Raw genomic sequence first — 23,483 nt, 5'->3', positions numbered from 1 at the left:
AAATACATCTGTCCACAGAAGCAATCAATCAATCAGATTCCAAACTCTCCACCATGGCCAAGACCAAAGAGCTCTCCAAGGATGTCAGGGACAAGATTGTAGACCTACACAACGCTGGAATGGGCTACAAGACCATCGCCAAGCAGCTTGGTGAGAAGGTGACAACAGTTGGTGCGATTATTCGCAAATGGAAGAAACACAAAATAACTGTCAATCTCCCTCGGCCTGGGGCTCCATGCAAGATCTCACCTCGTGGAGTTGCAATAATCATGAGAACGGTGAGGAAACAGCCCAGAACTACACTGGAGGATCTTGTCAATGATCTCAAGGCAGCTGGGAACATAGTCAGCAAGAAAACAATTGGTAACACACTACGCCGTGAAGGACTGAAATCCTGCAGCGCCCGCAAGGTCCCCCTGCTCAAGAAAGCACATATACAGGCCCGTCTGAAGTTTGCCAATGAACATCTGAATGATTCAGAGGAGAACTGGGTGAAAGTGTTGTGGTCAGATGAGACCAAAATCGAGCTCTTTGGCATCAACTCAACTCGCTGTGTTTGGAGGAGGAGGAATGCTGCCTATGACCCCAAAAACACCATCCCCACCGTCAAACATGGAGGTGGAAACATTATGCTTTGGGGGTGTTTTTCTGCTAAGGGGACAGGACAACTTCACCGCATCAAAGGGACGATGGACGGGGCCATGTACCGTCATATCTTGGGTGAGATCCTCCTTCCCTCAGCCAGGGCATTGAAAATGGGTCGTGGATGGGTATTCCAGCATGACAATGACCCAAAACTCACGGCCAAGGCAACAAAGGAGTGGCTCAAGAAGAGGCACATTAAGGTCCTGGAGTGGCCTAGCCAGTCTCCAGACCTTAATCCCATAGAAAATCTGTGGAGGGAGCTGAAGGTTCGAGTTGCCAAACGTCAGCCTCGAAACCTTAATGACTTGGAGAAGATCTGCAAAGAAGAGTGGGACAAAATCTCTCCTGAGATGTGTGCAAACCTGGTGGCCAACTACAAGAAACGTCTGACCTCTGTGATTGCCAACAAGGGTTTTGCCACCAAGTACTAAATCATGTTTTGCAGAGGGGTCAATTACTTATTTCCCTCATTAAAATGCAAATCAATGTATAACATTTTTGACATGCGTTTTTCTGGATTTTGTTGTTGTTATTCTGTCTCTCACTGTTCAAATAAACCTACAATTAAAATAAAAAAATAAAAAAAATTATAGAAAATTATAGACGGATCATGTCTTTGTCAGTGGGCAAACGTACAAAATCAGCAGGGGATCAAATACTTTTTTCCCTCACTGTATCATTCCAGTGTTAATCCTAATTGTAATTATTTTGCACTATGGCCTATTTATTGTCTTACCTCCATAACGTACTACATTTGCACACACTGTATATAGATTTTCTATTGCGTTATTAACTGTACGTTTTGTTTATTCCATATGTAACTCTGTGTTGTTGTTTTTATCGCACTGCTTTGCTTTATCTTGGCCAGGTCGCAGTTGTAAATGAGAACTTGTTCTCAACTGGCTTACCTGGTTAAATAAAGGTTAAATAAAATAAAAAAATAAAAAATAAGTGATGGCCATTATCCCCTTTGGTTTTCTACCAGTCATAGACTTCCCTTTCAAAGAGCACCTTATACCAAGTCCCCATGGCCTTATAGTTTTTTTATCAATTGGAGTGCACCAGCACATTGTTTTTTAGTAACAGAGAGTTATGTGTCAGAAAACTACGCAGGGTACTTACGGCATAGGGGTCAGACCCGTCTTTGTCAGGATGCACCTCTGTCTTCCCATGACACACAAGGTCCACCTGCAGAGGCAGACCATGCAGGATGAGACCCAACACTAACCCACTGTAGATATCATGCAGGATGATCCCAACACTAACCCACTGTAGATGGATCATGTAGGGTGAGACCCAACACTAACCCACTGTAGATAATATGCAGGGTGAGACCAACACTAACCCACTGTAGATGGATCGTGTAGGGTGAGACCAACACTAACCCACTGTAGATAATATGCAGGGTGAGATCCAAACTAACCCATTGTAGGTGGACCATGTAGGGTGAGACTCAACACTAACCCACTGTAGATACCATGCAGGGTGAGACCCAACACTAACCCACTGTAGATACCATGCAGGGTGAGACCCAACACTAACCCACTGTAGATACCATGCAGGGTGAGACCCAACACTAACCCACTGTAGATACCATGCAGGGTGAGACCCAACACTAACCCACTGTAGATACCATGCAGGGTGAGACCTAACACTAACCCACTGTTGATACCATGCAGGGTGAGACCCAACACTAACCCACTGTAGATACCATGCAGGGTGAAAACCAACACTAACCCACTGTAGATACCATGCAGGGTGAGACCCAACACTAACCCACTGTAGATAGTTACCAATGGAGTGTCCACAAACGTTAGCATGCTCAGCCTGGTTCAAATGGCTCTGCAGAACAAGTGTAGTGTCTTGAGCCCTTACCTTGAAGTGGTCCAGTAAGTCTCTTGTGACTGCATAGGGCGCACCGATCACCACCTCAGAGACATACTGCAGACAGCGACAGAACAGAACATGTTAGATTCATCCACTCATCACTTCTGCTCATTATTTTACTTTAACTGGGAGTCCCATTGAGACCAAGATCTCTTTCACAAGGGAGCCCTGCATACACACTATTTACAAAACGACTCTTATAAAAGAGATGTACAGTATCTCTTTTGAAAGAGATGTACAGTATCTCTTATGAAAGAGATGTACAGTATCTCTTATGAAAGAGATGTACAGTATCTCTTATAAAGAGATGTACAGTATCTCTTATGAAAGAGATGTACAGTATCTCTTATGAAAGAGATGTACAGTATCTCTTATAAAAGAGATGTACAGTATCTATTATGAAAGAGATGTACAGTATCTCTTTTATGAAAGAGATGTACAGTATCTGTTATGAGGAGAGCGAACTTACTCGACAGGCCAGCACACTGAGTGTTCTCTCATGGACATTCATGATTGGGTAATTCTTCCCTTTGTAGCGATTCACCTCCTGAAAAATACACACAAAATCCAAAAGTAAGAATAAGATTAAGCAAATCTCCACTATTAAGGCCAGGACTTAATTTGACTGTGGGTTGGTTACAGGCATTGCGGTTTTTAAAGGCAATTTCAGAGTAAGCCGACATATGCAGCGTTTACCGTGAATGGGATCACCGTGAACGTGGGAACATTGCCTTTGAAAGCCGAAATGCCCATAACCTGCTTTCAGATTAAAGGCCCATTTTTTAAATCAGTGTTATTTCCTGATAGTTTCTGGTTGAAAATACAATCTGTTTGCATGGGCGGGGGTTTCGGCTTGGCTGGTGACATCACCAGGCGGTAAATTGGTTAATAGACCAATAACAAAGATATTTCCAAACCTCTCTGCCAATAACAGCTAGTTTTAAGTTTCCCCTCCCCACTCAGATCACTCCTAGTCAGTCCTTGCAAAATTCTTGCTTGAGAAATAGTTTTTTGCTAAAAAAGCTATTTTTGTCAATTTTAATGGACAATTATTACAGTAAGGTACTTAATTGTTACCCCACTATAACATATGGCTTGTCTGACTCGCCTGGTCAAAGTGTAACCCCACTATAACATATGGCTTGTCTGACTCGCCTGGTCAAAGTGTAACCCCACTATAACATATGGCTTGTCTGACTCGCCTGGTCAAAGTGTAACCCCACTATAACATATGGCTTGTCTGACTCACCTGGTCAAAGTGTAACCCCACTATAACATATGGCTTGTCTGACTCACCTGGTCAAAGTGTAACCCCAATATAACATATGGCTTGTCTGACTCACCTGGTCAAAGTGTAACCCCACTATAACATATGGCTTGTCTGACTCACCTGGTCAAAGTGTAACCCCACTTTAACATATGGCTTGTCTGACTCACCTGGTCAAAGTGTAACCCCAATATAACATATGGCTTGTCTGACTCACCTGGTCAAAGTGTAACCCCACTTTAACATATGGCTTGTCTGACTCACCTGGTCAAAGTGTAACCCCACTATAACATATGGCTTGTCTGACTCACCTGGTCAAAGTGTAACCCACTATAACATATGGCTTGTCTGACTCACCTGGTCAAAGTGTAACCCCACTTTAACATATGGCTTGTCTGACTCACCTGGTCAAAGTGTAACCCCAATATAACATATGGCTTGTCTGACTCACCTGGTCAAAGTGTAACCCCACTATTACATATGGCTTGTCTGACTCACCTGGTCAAAGTGTAACCCACTATAACATATGGCTTGTCTGACTCACCTGGTCAAAGTGTAACCCCACTTTAACATATGGCTTGTCTGACTCACCTGGTCAAAGTGTAACCCCACTATAACATATGGCTTGTCTGACTCACCTGGTCAAAGTGTAAACCCACTTTAACATATGGCTTGTCTGACTCACCTGGTCAAAGTGTAACCCCACTATAACATATGGCTTGTCTGACTCACCTGGTCAAAGTGTAACCCACTATAACATATGGCTTGTCTGACTCACCTGGTCAAAGTGTAACCCCAATATAACATATGGCTTGTCTGACTCACCTGGTCAAAGTGTAACCCCACTATAACATATGGCTTGTCTGACTCACCTGGTCAAAGTGTAACCCCACTTTAACATATGGCTTGTCTGACTCACCTGGTCAAAGTGTAACCCCACTATAACATATGGCTTGTCTGACTCACCTGGTCAAAGTGTAACCCACTATAACATATGGCTTGTCTGACTCACCTGGTCAAAGTGTAACCCCACTTTAACATATGGCTTGTCTGACTCACCTGGTCAAAGTGTAACCCCAATATAACATATGGCTTGTCTGACTCACCTGGTCAAAGTGTAACCCCACTATAACATATGGCTTGTCTGACTCACCTGGTCAAAGTGTAACCCCACTATAACATATGGCTTGTCTGACTCACCTGGTCAAAGTGTAACCCCACTATAACATATGGCTTGTCTGACTCACCTGGTCAAAGTGTAACCCCACTATAACATATGGCTTGTCTGACTCACCTGGTCAAAGTATAACCCACTATAACATATGGCTTGTCTGACTCACCTGGTCAAAGTGTAACCCCAATATAACATATGGCTTGTCTGACTCACCTGGTCAAAGTGTAACCCCACTATAACATATGGCTTGTCTGACACACCTGGTCAAAGTGTAACCCCACTTTAACATATGGCTTGTCTGACTCACCTGGTCAAAGTGTAATCCCACTATAACATATGGCTTGTCTGACTCACCTGGTCAAAGTGTAACCCCACTTTAACATATGGCTTGTCTGACTCACCTGGTCAAAGTGTAACCCCAATATAACATATGGCTTGTCTGACTCACCTGGTCAAAGTGTAACCCCACTATAACATATGGCTTGTCTGACTCACCTGGTCAAAGTGTAACCCCACTATAACATATGGCTTGTCTGACTCACCTGGTCAAAGTGTAACCCCACTTTAACATATGGCTTGTCTGACTCACCTGGTCAAAGTGTAACCCCACTATAACATATGGCTTGTCTGACTCACCTGGTCAAAGTGTAACCCCACTATAACATATGGCTTGTCTGACTCACCTGGTCAAAGTGTAACCCCACTATAACATATGGCTTGTCTGACTCACCTGGTCAAAGTGTAACCCCACTTTAACATATGGCTTGTCTGACTCACCTGGTCAAAGTGTAACCCCACTATAACATATGGCTTGTCTGACTCACCTGGTCAAAGTGTAACCCCACTATAACATATGGCTTGTCTGACTCACCTGGTCAAAGTGTAACCCCACTATAACATATGGCTTGTCTGAGAGCTTGGAAACTGCCTCCAGAAAGTCCACATGGCCGATATCTGAGAAGACAGTGGTCAAGGCTGACAACAACAACAACAACAACTATAGTATCTATGAACTAGGCCTCTGAGCCCAGTCTATAATCTCAAACCTCTCCGCATACTGTAGATGACTGGGCCCAGGTGTTTTAGCTGACCACAGGACCAGCTAGTTATAGAAAAATAGAACATCTAAATCACATAATTGTAGTGCAGCTAGGTAGCATTAGGGGTGTTTGTCTTTCTATGGCCCAGTTTTTCTTGGTCAGGTCACATGGTCAGAAAATAAAAACTCCTTGCCCTAACATGGTAGATATGAGTGTATAGAGTCACCTGACATTGATGTATCCTACCATCAGGGCCTTCAAAGCCGTCAAAGAAGGCCTTAGTTACAAGTCAAACCATTCTTATGTACATGTAACTGCCAAAATAAAGGAAACACTTGAGTAAATGAGGGATACAAAGTATATTTCCATGAGTGGTCACTGAATGGTTTGATGAGCATGAGAACGATGTAAACCACAGTCCATGGCCGTCTCAGTCACCAGATCTCAACCCAATTTAACACTTATGGAAGATTCTGGATCGGCGCTTGAGACAGTGTTTTCCACCACCATCAACAAAACAACAAATGATGGAATTTCTTGTGGAAGAATGGTGTCGCATCCCTCTAATAGAGTTCCAGACACTTGTAGAATGGATGCCAAGGCACATTGAAGCTGTTCTGGCTCGTGGTGGCCCAACACCCTATCAAGACACTTTATGTTGGTGTTTCCTTTATTTTGGCAGTTACCTGTATCAACTCACATCATATTATAGACATGGTCAGGAAAGGCTCCTGGCCATAGACATGGTAGATATGAGGAGGCTGCTGGAGGGAGTAAAAGCTGGAATGCAATGAATGGAATGATATCAAACACAGTGAAAGTAGTGCATTCATGGAGCCACCAGACAGAGGATACGGAAGAGGTCGAAGGCTCCAGCCACATAGATGATGGTGTCCCCAGGCTGAGGCTCCTGTCCTGAGGCAAACTGGATGATCTTCTGGGACGTCTGGAGGAACTGGGACACCCCCGTCCATGGACTATGGCCCTTCGGACCCTGCAACACCCATAATGCACAAAGAGCACAAATAAATACATTGTAACACTTGACAAACCACGACTAAATGTTAATTCCAAGCCAGCAATGAATGATATCATTACACTGAGTAATAGATGATGCTGTCTGATATTCCATACAGAGGCTATACAGCTGGAACCTCTGAGGGAGTTCTTGAGCCAAATGTATTGTCCATAAATGAGTTCATTGGGCAGAAAGGGAACACCACACCACGCCAGTATGTGGCAGCTTGACTTATTCAAATCCTATAGCATTTGGTATTCAAAGTTGGTATTCAATATTCACTATGGTAATTTCTCATTGGAGAAGATGATCACACTTCGCCACCCAGTGGCCAAATGAGTAAAACACCATCTGAGATCCCTCTTCTTGGACATCCAGTAGCCAGTCAGTCGGCACTCTGAGGTATATCTCAATGTCCGTCAGAGCCCCCCAACACATTTATTCAACACTGGCCAAATACATGTATTTTTCTCTCTCTTTCAACGCTTGAAAAATACAACCCTTGTTATGTAACGGTGATCATTCTAAAGTACCATTCTCTTTCCCACCCCCATTTAGAATCCAAACGTTGTTAAAATGTAGATCCTCTGGTCAGTTTCTGCATTCAGAGGGAACAGAGGTGGTAGTCATTACCAACTGGCCCGGCCCACAGTTTTGATTATCAACTGGGCACCACAATAACGCCCTTTGTTTCAGAGAGAGTTGGCGAGAGTTGGGGGGGGTACTAATGTTGTGTCAGAGAAGAGTCTACCCAGGATTTGGACACATAGTAGACCATTACAAAGCGGTTGCTATGGTCAAGTGCACTCTGATTTTTAAAGGGCTGTTCGTCATTTAAATGATCAAAAACAGCTGTACATATCACAGAGTGAGCCTTTGTGGAATTTTGAAAGATATCACTTGGCACCAGCCAAACATTTCTTAAAGTTGTACTTGTATGAGAGTAGACATGGGACCTACCTTCCCAAAGTTGTCTGTGTGCTGTTGATAGTCTGAATGGCCCTGAGGGGGACACAGGAGAGAAAACAGGCATGAGTTCATCTATTATTCAACGGTAACAATAGGAGCTAAGAGACATGACAGATAGGAGCAAATCATAACTTCTACATTTTCACTTAATGATGCATTGATGTCAATAGGAGACTAAGTGGAAATTCAACTGAAGTGGAAGAAGAACTCCTGGTCCTATTGTAGCCTATAAGGGTTTGCTATACTCACTATGGTAGCCTTTGAGGGGTTGCTATACTCACTATGGTAACCAATGAGGGGTTGCTATACTCACTATGGTAGCCTATGAGGGGTTGCTATACTCACTATGGTAGCCTTTGAGGGGTTGCTATACTCACTATGGTAACCAATGAGGGGTTGCTATACTCACTATGGTAGCCTATGAGGGGTTGCTATACTCACTATGGTAACCAATGAGGGGTTGCTATACTCACTATGGTAACCAATGAGGGGTTGCTATACTCACTATGGTAGCCTATGAGGGGTTGCTATACTCACTATGGTAACCAATGAGGGGTTGCTATACTCACTATGGTAGCCTATGAGGGGTTGCTATACTCACTATGGTAACCAATGAGGGGTTGCTATACTCACTATGGTAACCAATGAGGGGTTGCTATACTCACTATGGTAACCAATGAGGGGTTGCTATACTCACTATGGTAGCCTATGAGGTGTTGCTATACTCACTATGGTAGCCTATGAGGTGTTGCTATACTCACTATGGTAGCCTTTGAGGGGTTGCTATACTCACTATGTTGCTGTGGTGTGCTTTGGTCATCAGGAGCATACGACCAACCAGGTCTGTGGTAGAAACTCCCTGGGTTCGCTTGCACTCCCTGGAACAACACCAAGCCATGACACAAAATTGTACAATTGTAGACAGAGCATAACAACAGCAATAATAATATAATAATACAAGAATGTATTAAATGAATATATAATATAGTGAACAAAAATATAAAGGCAACATGCAACAATTTCAAAGATTTTACTGAGTTACATTTCATATAAGAAAATCAGTCAATTGAAATAACTTAATTACGCCCTAATCTATGGGTTTCACATGGCTGGGAATACAGATATGCATCTGTTGGTCCCATTTGCCTCATGCGGCTGTTGATTGTGGCCTGTGGAATGTTGTCCCACTCCTCTTCAATGGCTTTGCGAAGTTGCTGGATATTGTCGGGAACTGGAACACGCTGTCGTACACGTCGATCCAGAGCATCCCAAACATGCTCAATGGGTGACATGTCTGGTGAGTATGCAGGCCATGGAAGAACTGGGACATTTTCAGCTTTCAGGAATTGTGTACAGATCCTTGCGACATGGGGCTGTGCATTATCATGCTGAAACGTGAGGTGATGGCGGCGGATGAATGGCACGACAATGGGCCTCAGGATCTCGTCACGGTATCGCTGTTCATTACATTTGACATTTTAGTCATTTAGCAGACGCTCTTATCCAGAGAGACTTACAGGAGCAATTAGGGTTAAGTGCCTTGCTCAAGGGCACATCGACAGATTTTTCACCTAGTCGGCACGTGGATTAGAACCAGCGACCTTTTGGTTACTGGCACAACGCTCTTAACCACTAAGACTACTTGCCACTTAAGTATCACTGTAACCTATTTTAGTTTCTCATCACTGCATCGCATGTCCCTGGCGGCATTTTGATTGCCCCATCATGCTGCCGTCATTCCATGTTAATATAAATTTATTCACTTCAGATACGGATGGAGCATTGTAAATGCACGTTTACGCATAGTCCCCAGGGCATTTTCAGACCCACTAGGCCTGTCAGGTAAACAATATGTTTGTTGTCTTGTCTCCGCCATTTCCAGGTTGCTCAAATTCGAATGGTTCGCCAAATTTGAGTTTGTGACAAAACAAGCAATGTGTAGACCAGGGGAGTCAAACTCATTCCATGGAGGGCCTAGTGTCTCTAGGTTTTAGGTTTTTCCTTTAAATTAAGCCCTAAACAACCAGGTTTGGGGAGTTCCTTACTAATTAGTGACATTCATTCATCAATTAAGTAAAAGGGAGGAGCGAAAACCCGCACACTCCGCCCTCCGTGGAATGAGTTTGACACCTGTGGTGTAGACAATCATTGTACCATATAAACCCCAGTGAAATATCTGTTCAGTAACCAAACATATTGTATTTTCAGCTGTTTGAAGCTGTTGTTCAAAACCGAAAGTAAAAGATGCAAAAACTAAACTTAAGAACGGGAAGCATAGGAATAGTGCACATAGAACAGATGTACCGTTTCTTAGACTTGCTTTCAATGAGAATAACAGATCTATTACTCTCATTTCCATGTGCATTTGGTAGGGTCGCCCAAAAAGTTACATATTGCAGCTTTAATATGTCTGTTTGCTAAATAACATGATGTCTTGTGTCAAACTTTATTTTGCAATTTAGCTATCCTCTACAGGGACAAGGGAGAATCTATGCTGTTGATAGTGGCTCAACGTATGGAACGCCATATAACACTGGAGCGTCATCCATGGTCGTGCCGAGAACTCCCGTTCACTGATCTACAGCTGTGCTGTTCAGAGCTACTTGGTTGCATAGGAGTGGACTCTACTAAGGTGAACTCGAGAGCTCGTCGAACGGCCTCTCCGACAATCCATCGCAGAAATCGTAAATTGGTATCGCATAATAATCAGAGACCACAGGTTTCATAAGTCTGTAAGCTAGTTATTTATATTTGATATTAAGTTGGCTTACATAATCGTAGCCTTGCTTAAGTGGTGCTTTGCAAAATTATTCATTTTATCAATTGATTCATCAGTGATTTAAATGGAATATTTCCTCCTTAGATCTACTACTGACTTGAACTGTCATCACTTGCCATTTTTATGTCATTTGTATTTAATCTCGTCATAAACAAAATGTTTTCCGTTTACTTGATATGTCGTGTCAGTCCCTGCAATCAGTTCTATCTCGAATAATGGCAACCTTTTCTAGCAGCAAACTGTGGCAGGGTGGCCATCGACAGTAACATCAATCAAGAACTGTGGATTTCATCTTTAGTTATGTTGCCCGTAGCTTATTAATGCAATTTCATGTTTTTGTCTTTTGGCAAACTCCATTTCCTTCACGTGATTTAGGGTTTCTGATCTGGTCTTTTCACCTTAAATCACTAGCCTCCCTCCTAAGCGTTCTGCTGTAAACTTCCGACTTCAACTGTGTGTGTATATATATACAGTGGGGAGAACAAGTATTTGATACACTTCCGATTTTGCAGGTTTTCCTACTTACAAAGCATGTAGAGGTCTGTAATTTTTATCATATGTACACTTCAACTGTGAGATACAATTGTGAGATGCAATAAAATGCAAATTAATTACTTAAAAATCATACAATGTGATTTTTCTGGATTTTTGTTTTAGATTCCGTCTCTCACAGTTGAAGTGTACCTATGATAAAAATTACAGACCTCCACATGCTTTGTAAGTAGGAAAACCTGCAAAATCAGCAGTGTATCAAATACTTGTTCTCCCCACTGTGTGTATATATATATATATATATATATATATATACAGTGAGGAAAAAAAGTATTTAGTCAGCCACCAATTGTGCAAGTTCTCCCACTTAAAAAGATGAGAGAGGCCTGTAATTTCATCATAGGTACACGTCAACTATGACAGACAAATTGAGAAAAAAATCCAGAACATCACATTGTAGGATTTTTAATGAATTTATTTGCAAATTATGGTGGAAAATAAGTATTTGGTCACCTACAAACTAGCAAGATTTCTGGCTCTCACAGACCTGTAACTTCTTCTTTAAGAGGCTCCTCTGTCCTCCACTAGTTACCTGTATTAATGGCACCTGTTTGAACTTGTTATCAGTATAAAAGACACCTGTCCACAACCTCAAACAGTCACACTCCAAACTCCACTATGGCCAAGACCAAAGAGCTGTCAAAGGACACCAGAAACAAAATTGTAGACCTGCACCAGGCTGGGAAGACTGAATCTGCAATAGGTAAGCAGCTTGGTTTGAAGAAATCAACTGTGGGAGCAATTATTAGGAAATGGAAGACATACAAGACCACTGATAATCTCCCTCGATCTGGGGCTCCACGCAAGATCTCACCCCGTGGGGTCAAAATGATCACAAGAACGGTGAGCAAAAATCCCAGAAAAACACGGGGGACCTAGTGAATGACCTGCAGAGAGCTGGGACCAAAGTAACAAAGCCTACCATCAGTAACACACTACGCCGCCAGGGACTCAAATCCTGCAGTGCCAGACGTGTCCCCCTGCTTAAGTCAGTACATGTCCAGGCCCGTCTGAAGTTTGCTAGTGTGCATTTGGATGATCCAGAAGAGGATTGGGAGAATGTCATATGGTCAGATGAAACCAAAATATAACTTTTGGTAAAAACTCAACTCCGTCGTGTTTGGAGGACAAAGAATGCTGAGTTGCATCCAAAGAACACCATACCTACTGTGAAGCATTGGGGTGGAAACATCATGCTTTGGGGCTGTTTTTCTGCAAAGGGACCAGGACGACTGATCCGTGTAAAGGAAAGAATGAATGGGGCCATGTATCGTGAGATTTTGAGTGAAAACCTCCTTCCATCAGCAAGGGCATTGAAGATGAAACGTGGCTGGGTCTTTCAGCATGACAATGATCCCAAACACACCGCCCGGGCAACGAAGGAGTGGCTTCGTAAGAAGCATTTCAAGGTCCTGGAGTGGCCTAGCCAGTCTCCAGATCTCAACCCCATAGAAAATCTTTGGAGGGAGTTGAAAGTCTGTGTTGCCCAGCGACAGCCCCAAAACATCACTGCTCTAGAGGAGATCTGCATGGAGGAATGGGCCAAAATACCAGCAACAGTGTGTGAAAACCTTGTGAAGACTTACAGAAAACGTTTGACCTGTGTCATTGGCAACAAAGGGTATATAACAAAGTATTGAGAAACTTTTGTTATTGACCAAATACTTATTTTCCACCATAATTTGCAAATAAATTCATTAAAAATCCTACAATGTGATTTTCTGGAGAAAAAAATTCTCATTTTGTCTGTCATAGTTGACGTGTACCTATGATGAAAATTACAGGCCTCTCTCATCTTTTTAAGTGGGAGAACTTGCACAATTGGTGGCTGACTAAATACTTTTTTCCCCCACTGTATATATATATATATATATATATATATACACACACACACGTACAGTGCCTTGCAAAAGCATTCATCCCCCTTGGCGTCCTTCCCACCCTGATGCACCACAACCTGTAATCAAAACGGACTCTTATTTGGATTTCATGTAATGGACATACACAAAATAGTCCAAATTGGTGAAGTGAAATGAAAAAAATAACTTATTTCCAAAAATTCTAATTGCCATCGTTAAAATGCAATTGTGTTTATTGTCTGTAGCTTATGCCTGTCCATACCATAACCCCACCGCCACCATGGGGCACTCTGTTCACAATGTTGTCATCAGTAAACTGCTCGCCCACACGATGTCATACACATGGTCTGCGGTTGTGAGGCCGGTTGGACATACTGCCACATTTTCTAAAACGACATTGGAGGAGGCTTATGGTAGAGAAATGAACATTCAATTCTTAGGCAACAACTCTGGTGGACATTCCCGCAGTCAGGCGTCACTACAGACCCCCTGGTTCGATTCCAGGCTGTATCACAACCGGCCGTGATTGGGAGTCCCATAGGGCGGCGCACAATTGGCCCAGCGTCGTCCGGGTTTGGCCGGTGTAGGCCGTCATTGTAAATAAGAATTTGTTCTTAACTGACTTGCCTAGTTAAATAAAGGTAAAATAAAAAAATAAAAAATATATTGCACGCTCCCTCAAAACTTGAGACATCTGTGGCATTGTGTTGTGTGACAAAACTGCACATTTTAGAGTGGCCTTTTATTGTCCCCAGCACAAGGTGCACCTGTGTAATGATCATGCTTTTTAATCAGCTTCTTGATATTCCACACCTGTCAGGTAGATGGAATATCTTGGCAAAGGAGAAATGCTCACTAACAGGGATGTAAAACGTATATGCTTTTTTGTGTGTATGGAACATTTCTGGGATCTTTTATTTACATGTTGCATTTATATTTTGGTTCAGTGTATATTATTAATGACAGCTTTAGTTCAAGGTTCATTCCAGCTTGAGTCACTCTCACCTGTACCTCCCTGACCTCTTCACCTCTTCGTATGTGTCCTTCCCATCCACTGTTAGTGTGATGTCATCTGAAATCACACATTCAACATGTCTGCTATACTCTGATCAAGGTGACAGACATGAGATACTTTATAGCAGGTCAAGGGGCAAGATAGAACCATTAGATATTGGTAATACACAAAACATGATCCTGGTTAAATAAAGATGAACTGAATATTCAGAACCGGCCCACCCATTCAAACATCTCAGCAAACTCACCTCCGTGCACACAGAAGTCACTGGAGTACTTGTCCAGTGTCTCCAGTGTGGTGACGTAGGGCGCTCCCTCCACTATCTCATCCACCCACTTGATGGCTCGCACCATCTTGTATCGTTCAGCCTGGGTGAAGACCGGGGGACCCTTGTGCTGTGAGATCTCACCTACAGGGTGAGGAGGTATTATTACTAATGGTCATTGATATTCATCAAAGCACACCAACCACCAGATGCTAATAGCTTTAGAGAGTGTTTACACTTGGCATTAAAGGGATAGTTCATCTTTTAGTATTTTGTTCATTAGAACACTGTTAACACGATCCCCCAAAAAGTGTGCATATCAGCAGTCAAGTTTTCAAGATAGAGCACTTTCAATACAGAGAAAAAGCTGTGATGATGCCTTTTGATCATGATGAAATTAGTTGAGTGAACTATCCCTTTAACAAGCATCCTGTGGTCAGTTTCTGGTCCACATTCAGATCCATATGTCTGGACATTCACAGCTGATGGTAAGAGACACATTTTATGACCATGTTTACTATAGACGAGTCATGAACAGATAGTGATCTGAACATCTTGATCGGTTAAAAGTATACTCAGCGAGACGTTGCAACGAACAGCACCGCAGATATTGAGATGAACGCGATGCAAGACTTTGCTCTCACACAGTCTCACAGAGTATCTGTGCATGTGCACCGGTGTGCTTCACACTGCTACAACGCGGTAGCTACGGAACCAAAACAGCGGACAAGTTTAGCCTCACAATTCAACGCTCTTAGTGGTTGCATAAATTGACCCCCCCCACAGCTGATTCAAATAATCAAAGCTTGATGATGAGTTGATTATCTGAATCAGCTGTGTAGCGCTAGGGCAAAAAACTAAACGTGCACCCAGGGGCGGGCCTCGGACCGAGTTTGGGAAACCCTGCCATACTGCATGCGCTGTAGCCAACTGTCATGTTGTTGTCAACCATTGGTATGACAAGGAACAAAGAAAAGAGTAGGCTAGAGCACCAAAAGACTGGACCACCAGGCTGCTACAGTAGATAGTGTGATGGACTCAAACAATGAAAACATGCGTACAACATAGGGATATACTGTATGACCGCCAAGACTTGGTTGACTGTGAACTTGTTTCAATAAAGTGAAATAATCCCAGAACTGTTTGTGTTGTCTGCCAAGTTAACCCCTATGCTCATTGGCATGCCTGGCCATAGAGGGTTGTGGGTTCGATAAAATAATGTATGTGCTAACTGTAAGTCGCTCTGGATAAGAGCGTCTGCTAAATGACTAAAATGTAAATGTAAGTTGGCAAGACAGCACAAACAGATCTGGGTCCAGGCTAGAAATGATCCAGGTGGGTCTGAAAACAAACAAGGGCTTTAGAGTCTGTGTATATTTTTTTGCAAAATCATCAAAACTGGACGCGACAATGACCTTGTCTGTTACAAACCTAAGGGGGGGGAGAAAGAGGGAGGGGGGAGACAGGGGAGGTAGAGATACATTATTAACTGTATAATAGTTTTACACTGAGTGTACAGTACGTTCTCCACACTGGAGCAGCGATAATCCATTATCACGCCTCTCTCTCTCCTCTCTCTCTCTCTCCTCTCTCTCTCTCTGTGTGTGATAGAGAGGTTATAGCCTACTATCTATGTGTTCCTTTGTCCCTGACAGACCACAGTGTGTGAGGCTCTATTGTTTGAGTTAAGCCATGTAGTTCTGGGTTATCGTAAACACTAACATGGCGCCCGTCGCACAGTGTGCCTGTCGGTCACAGTGTCAGAGTGCCTTAGTGTGCCTGTCGGTCACAGTGTCAGAGTGCCTTAGTGTGCCTGTCGGTCACAGTGTCAGAGTGCCTTAGTGTGCCTGTCGGTCACAGTGTCAGAGTGCCTTAGTGTGCCTGTCGGTCACAGTGTCAGAGTGCCTTAGTGTGCCTGTCGGTCACAGTGTCAGAGTGCCTTAGTGTGCCTGTCGGTCACAGTGTCAGAGTGCCTTAGTGTGCCTGTCGGTCACAGTGTCAGAGTGCCTTAGTGTGCCTGTCGGTCACAGTGTCAGAGTGCCTTAGTGTGCCTGTCGGTCACAGTGTCAGAGTGCCTTAGTGTGCCTGTCGGTCACAGTGTCAGAGTGCCTTAGTGTGCCTGTCGGTCACAGTGTCAGAGTGCCTTAGTGTGCCTGTCGGTCACAGTGTCAGAGTGCCTTAGTGTGCCTGTCGGTCACAGTGTCAGAGTGCCTTAGTGTGCCTGTCGGTCACAGTGTCAGAGTGCCTTAGTGTGCCTGTCGGTCACAGTGTCAGAGTGCCTTAGTGTGCCTGTCGGTCACAGTGTCAGAGTGGCTTAGTGTGCCTGTCGGTCACAGTGTCAGAGTGCCTTAGTGTGCCTGTCGGTCACAGTGTCAGAGTGCCTTAGTGTGCCATGGGAGGCACTGATTTGTTGTTGTGTCCCAGCCACTGTTTGGGTCCCTGTGTTACTACTGTCACAACAGCCACAACATCTTACAGCACACAGGTGGCTGGTGTTCATTAGGAACAAGAACAAGTCCAGGTAGTCCATCCTTGTTTCAGTCTGTTTTTATTCCATTTGGTGCCTAATGAACACAATCCTGGTTCCTGGTAGTGATGACGTTATTAAAGCAGTGGGAGGCTGGCAGCCAGACACCTCCCCATGTCAGGGTGAAGGGTTGGGAGCGAAGGAGGAGAGGGATAGGGTCAGGCTGGGAGATGCTTTGGTGTGTGTGTGTGTGTGTGTGTGTGTGTGTTTGGGGGGTGTTGGCTCTGTGTTGAGGTGATGCAGGTCAGGTCTGGTTGGGGTCTTGGTTGGGGTGAGAGATGTAATGGGGGACTGGTAGTGGCAGTTGAGGGCTGAAAGGATTGCATTGTCTCCGTACTGCTGTGCTGTTTGTTGCTACTTGGCTACCTGCCAAACTATTCACGTTTTACTTTTAATAAACGTTTAATCAATCTTTGTGTTCAACAAATTTACCAACTTTTTAGTTTTGTCCTCACTCATCTTTTTTCGTTAAACTTTTTCACCCCGGACGTTTATCCCGAGACAGAAGAGTCATTTTCCTGTGCGTTTTAGCTGCCAACTTTACGTTATTTTCCTTTTTTCCATCGCAACTTTTTTCCCTTATTCAATTTTTTCACTCCGGACGCTTTATCTGGACATGGTTCATCAACATCTTCAACAGCCGAAGCTAAGTAGTAATATTAACATGATGTCTTCTAATTGCAGTCGCTGTACTCATAATATACAGGAGAACGATCGCCTTACGGCGAAAATAGCTGTGCTACAAGCCCAGCTTCAGACGCAATCGTTAGGCAAGGGTAATCTCAGTGTAGGAAAGGAAGAAACAGCGTCTGTGCCACCAGTAAGTACAGACAGTAACGTTAGTATAAATCCCCCGCACAGTCCCCGCAGCCGGACAACTTTCTCATGGCTTCTGGAGGGAAATACTGTTGGAATGCTCAACCGGTGTCGCTCATTCAGCCGACAGAAACCTTCAACCGGTTTTCCCCATTATGTAGCGAGTCGGAGTCTGAGTCTGAGTCTTCTCTAGTCTCTACTCCTCCCGTTACGGGGTCTGAGACGCCGAAGGCTCCACCATTAGCTCTGACAAATTGAAAACCCTAGTCATTGGCGACTCCATTACCCGCAGTATTAGACTTAAAACGAATCACCCAGCGATCATACACTGTTTACCAGGGGCAGGGCTACCGACGTTAAGGCTAATCTAAAGATGGTGCTGGCTAAAGCTAAAACTGGCGAGTGTAGAGAGTATAGAGATATTGTTATCCACGTCGGCACCAACGATGTTAGGATGAAACAGTCAGAGGTCACCAAGTGCAACATAGCTTCAGCTTGTAAATCAGCTAGAAAGATGTGTCGGCATCGAGTAATTGTCTCTGGGCCCCCTCCCAGTTAGGGGAAGTGACGAGCTCTACAGCAGAGTCTCAGCACTTAATCGCTGGTTGAAAACTGTTTTCTGCCCCTCCCAAAAGATAACATTTGTGGATAATTGGCCCTCTTTCTGGGACTCACCCACAAACAGGACCAAGCCTGACCTGCTGAGGAGTGACGGACTCCATCCTAGCTGGAGGGGTGCTCTCCTCTTATCTACCAACATAGATAGGGCTCTAACTCCTCTAGCCCCACAGTGAAATAGGGTGCAGGCCAGGCAGCAGGCTGTTAGCCAACCTGCCAGCTTAGTGGAGTCTGCCAATAGCACAGTCAGTGTAGTCAGCTCAGCCATACCCATTGAGACTGTGTCTGTGCCTCGACCTAGGTTGGGCAAAACTAAACATGGCGGTGTTCACCCTAGCAATCTTATTAGGATAAAGACCTCCTCCATTCCTGCCATTATTGAAAGAGATCGTGATACCTCACATCTCAAAATAGGGTTACTTAATGTTAGATCCCTCACTTCAAAGGCAGTCATAGTCAATGAACTAATCACTGATCATAATCTCGATGTGATTGGCCTGACTGAAACATGGCTTAAGCCTGATGAATTTGCTGTGTTAAATGAGGCCTCACCTCCTGGTTACACTAGTGACCATATTCCCGTGCATCCCGCAAAGGCGGAGGTGTTGCTAACATTTACGATAGCAAATTTCAATTCTACAAAAAAAAAAATGGCGTTTTCATCTTTTGAGCTTCTAGTCATGAAATCTATGCAGCCTACTCAATCACTTTTTATAGCTACTGTTTACAGGCCTCCTGGGCCATATACAGCGTTCCTCTCTGAGTTTCCTGAATTCCTATCAGACCTTGTAGTCATAGCAGATCATATTCTAATTTTTGGTGATTTTAATATTCACATGGAGAAGTCCACAGACCCACTCCAAAAGTCTTTCGGAGCCATTATCGACTCAGTGGGTTTTGTCCAACATGTCTCTGGACCTACTCACTGCCACAGTCATACTCTGGACCTAGTTTTGTCCCATGGAATAAATGTTGTAGATCTTAATGTTTTTCCACAAAATCCTGGACTATCGGACCACCATTTTATTACATTTGCAATCGCAACAAATAATCTGCTCAGACCCCAACCAAGGAGCATCAAAAGTCGTGCTATAAATTCTCAAACAACACAAAAATTCATTGATGCCCTTCCAGACTCCTTCTGCCTACCCAAGGACGTCAGAGGACAAAAATCAGTTAACCACTTAACTGAGGAACTCAATTTAACCTTGCGCAATACCCTAGATGCAGTTGCACCCCTAAAAACGAAAAACATTTGTCATAAGAAACTAGCTCCCTGGTATACAGAAAATACCCGAGCTTTGAAGCAAGCTTCCAGGAAATTGGAACGGAAATGGCGCCACACCAAACTGGAAGTCTTCCGACTAGCTTGGAAAGACAGTACCGTGCAGTACCGAAGAGCCCTCACTGCTGCTCGATCATCCTACTTTTCCAACTTAATTGAGGAAAATAAGAACAATCCAAAATTTCTTTTGATACTGTTGCAAAGCTAACTAAAAAGCAGCATTCCCCAAGAGAGGATGGCTTTCACTTCAGCAGTGATAAATTCATGAACTTCTTTGAGGAAAAGATCATGACCATTAGAAAGCAAATTACGGACTCCTCTTTGAATCTGCGTATTCCTCCAGGGCTTAGCTGTCCTGGATCTGCACAGACTCTGCGAGGGCCTGGGATCGGGAGAGACACTTAAGTGTTTTAGTACTATATCTCTTGACACAATGATGAAAATAATCATGGCCTCTAAACCTTCAAGCTGCATACTGGATCCTATTCCTACTAAACTGCTGAAGGAGCTGCTTCCTGTGCTTGGCCCTCCTATGTTGAACATAATAAACAGCTCTCTATCCACCGGATGTGTACCAAACTCACTAAAAGTGGCAGTGATAAAGCCTCTCTTGAAAAAGCCAAACCTTGACCCGGAAAATATAAAAAACTATCGGCCTATATCGAATCTTCCATTCCTCTCAAAAATTTTAGAAAAAGCTGTTGCGCAGCAACTCACTGCCTTTCTGAAGACAAACAATGTATACGAAATGCTTCAGTCTGGTTTTAGACCCCATCATAGCACTGAGACTGCACTTGTGAAGGTGGTAAATGACCTTTTAATGGCGTCAGACCGAGGCTCTGCATCTGTCCTCGTGCTACTAGACCTTAGTGCTGCCTTTGACACCATCGATCACCACATTCTTTTGGAGAGACTGGAAACCCAAATTGGTCTACACGGACAAGTTCTGGCCTGGTTTAGATCCTACCTGTCGGAAAGATATCAGTTTGTCTCTGTGAATGGTCTGTCCTCCGACAAATCAACTGTACATTTCGGTGTTCCTCAAGGTTCCGTTTTAGGACCACTATTGTTTTCACTATATATTTTACCTCTTGGGGATGTTATTCGAAAACATAATGTTAACTTTCACTGCTATGCGGATGACACACAGCTGTACATTTCAATGAAACATGGTGAAGCCCCAAAATTGCCCTCGCTAGAAGCCTGTGTTTCAGACATAAGGAAGTGGATGGCTGAAAACTTTTTACTTTTAAACTCGGACAAAACAGAGATGCTTGTTCTAGGTCCCAAGAAACAAAGAGATCTTCTGTTAAATCTGACAATTCATCTAGATGGTTGTAAAGTCGTCTCAAATAAAACTGTGAAGGACCTCGGTGTTACTCTTGACCCTGATCTCTCTTTTGACGAACATATCAAGACTGTTTCAAGGACAGCTTTTTTCCATCTACGTAACATTGCAAAAATCAGAAATGTTCTGTCCAAAAATGATGCAGAAAAATTAATCCATGCATTTGTTACTTCTAGGTTAGACTACTGCAATGCTCTATTTTCCGGCTACCCGGATAAAGCACTAAATAAACTTCAGTTAGTGCTAAATACGGCTGCTAGAATCCTGACTAGAACCAAGAAATTTGATCATATTACTCCAGTGCTAGCTTCCCTACACTGGCTTCCTGTTAAGGCAAGGGCTGATTTCAAGGTTTTACTGTTAACCTATAAAGCATTACATGGGCTTGCTCCTACCTATCTTTCCGAGTTGGTCCTGCCGTACATACCAATACGTACGCTACGGTCACAAGACGCAGGCCTCCTAATTGTCCCTAGAATTTCTAAGCAAACAGCGGGAGGCAGGGCTTTCTCCTATAGATCTCCATTTTTATGGAACAGTCTGCCTACCCATGTGGAGAGACGCAGACTCGGTCTCAACCTTTAAGTCTTTACTGAAGACTTATCTCTTCAGTAGGTCATATGATTGAGTGTAGTCTGGCCCAGGAGTGTGAAGGTGAACGGAAAGGCTGGAGCAACGAACAGCCCTTGCTGTCTCTGCCGGGCCGGTTCCCCTCTCCACTGGGGTTCTCTGCCTCTAACCCTGTTGCAGGGGCTGAGTCACTGGCTTGCTGGTGCTCTTTCATGCCGTCCCTGGGAGGGGTGCGTCACTTGAGTGGGTTGAGTTACTGACGTGATCTTCCTGTCTGGGTTGGCGCCCCCCCTTGGTTTGTGCTGTGGTGGAGACCTCTGTGGGCTATACTCGGCCTTGTCTCAGGATTGTAAGTTGGTGGTTGGGGATATCCCTCTAGTGGTGCGGGGGCTGTGCTTTGGCGGAGTGGGTGGGGTTATATCCTTCCTGTTTGGCCCTGTCCGGGGTTTCTTCGGATGGGGCCACAGTGTCTCCGGACCGCTCCTGTCTCAGCCTCCAGTATTTATGCTGCAGTAGTTTATGTGTCGGGGGGCTGGGGTTAGTTGGTTATACCTGGAGTACTTCTCCTGTCTTATCCAGTGTCCTGTGTGAATTTAAGTATGCTCTCTCTAATTCTCTCGTTCTCTCTTTCTCTCTGAGAACCTGAGCCCTAGGACCATACGTCAGGACTACCGGGCATGATGACACCTTGCTGTCCCCAGTCCGCCTGGCCTTGCTGCTATTCCAGTTTCAACTGTTCTGCCTGCGGCTACGAAACCCCTACCTGTCCCAGACCTGCTGTTTTCAACTCTTTAATGATCGGCTATGAAAAGCCAACTGAGAGACCTGAGCCCTAGGACCATACGTCGGGACTACCGGCCGTGGTGACTCCTTGCTGTCCCCAGTCCGCCTGGCCTTGCTGCTATTCCAGTTTCAACTGTTCTGCCTGCGGTTATGGAACCCCTACCTGTCCCAGACCTGCTGTTTTCAACTCTTAATGATCGGCTATGAAAAGCCAACTGAGATTTATTCCTGATTATTATTTGATCATGCTTGTCACTTATGAACATTTTTGAACATCTTGGCATGGTTCTGTTATAATCTCCACCCGGCACAGCCAGAAGAGGACTGGCCACCCCTCATAGCCTGGTTCCTCTCTAGGTTTCTTCCTAGGCTTTCGCCTTTCTAGGGAGTTTTTCCTAGCCACCGTGCTTCTACACCTGCATTACTAGCTGTTTGGGGTTTTAGGCTGGGTTTCTGTACAGCACTTCGAGATATTAGCTGATGTAAGAAGGGCTATATAAAATAAAATTGATTGATTGATTGATTGATGAGGTCACTATGCTGGGTCTGTGAGTCTGAGGGGATTGGGAGAGTGGAGGTTATTCCATGGAGGTCAGGGTCACATTCATTAGGGCCCACAACGGAAATTAAGAATTCTTATTGGATGAGGTAACTAATGGTTTTGGTCCAGGTAACTCCTCCCTGTTTCCATCCATTTTCTTACGTTCAGTGCTTAATGAATACAACCACTGGTGTGATGGAGGCTCTCCTGTTGCATGCTGGGACTAGAACCCCAACCCTGGTGTGATGGAGGCTCCCCTGTTGCATGCTGGGACTGGAACCCCAGGCCTGAAGCTCTTACCGTCTGTGTGTACTCCAACGATGAGGTAATCTCCCATGGCCTTGGCCTGCCGCAGCTGGTTGGAGTGACCATAATGGACCATGTCATAGCTAGAGGAGGGATAACAAAGCAACAGTTAATACTAGGGAGAATGGAGGGGAGATTGTCAACAGAAACTGGTCACCACAGAAGCTATCAACAAATCAAATCAAAGTTTATTGATTACGTGCACACGGTACTGTGAAA

General features: G+C 44.1%; 1 protein-coding gene across 2 annotated transcripts in view; it reads right to left on the bottom strand.

Annotated features, from left to right (window-relative positions):
• LOC121551222 (ethanolamine-phosphate cytidylyltransferase-like) overlaps window positions 1-23,483 on the bottom strand; it is a 35,572-nt gene that overhangs the window by 2,645 nt on the left and 9,444 nt on the right. Inside the window, exons 2-11 of one of the 2 annotated variants that reach the window (XM_045210674.1) lie at window positions 23,259-23,347; window positions 14,453-14,614; window positions 14,196-14,262; window positions 8,794-8,878; window positions 7,992-8,033; window positions 6,869-7,016; window positions 5,845-5,927; window positions 3,002-3,079; window positions 2,521-2,586; window positions 1,768-1,833 (exon numbers count right to left, since the gene is read on the bottom strand). In XM_045210674.1, coding sequence (XP_045066609.1) covers window positions 1,768-1,833; window positions 2,521-2,586; window positions 3,002-3,079; window positions 5,845-5,927; window positions 6,869-7,016; window positions 7,992-8,033; window positions 8,794-8,878; window positions 14,196-14,262; window positions 14,453-14,614; window positions 23,259-23,347 — 886 coding nt within the window. The remainder of the gene's footprint in view (window positions 1-1,767; window positions 1,834-2,520; window positions 2,587-3,001; window positions 3,080-5,844; window positions 5,928-6,868; window positions 7,017-7,991; window positions 8,034-8,793; window positions 8,879-14,195; window positions 14,263-14,452; window positions 14,615-23,258; window positions 23,348-23,483) is intronic. The other variant, XM_045210675.1, reaches the window with a different exon arrangement.

The sequence above is a fragment of the Coregonus clupeaformis genome, chromosome 35 (assembly GCF_020615455.1).
Source record: "Coregonus clupeaformis isolate EN_2021a chromosome 35, ASM2061545v1, whole genome shotgun sequence".
NCBI classification, from domain to species: Eukaryota; Metazoa; Chordata; class Actinopteri; order Salmoniformes; family Salmonidae; genus Coregonus; species Coregonus clupeaformis.
Note: the sequence above shows the minus strand (reverse complement) of the source record. Positions and strands in the feature narration are given on the sequence as shown.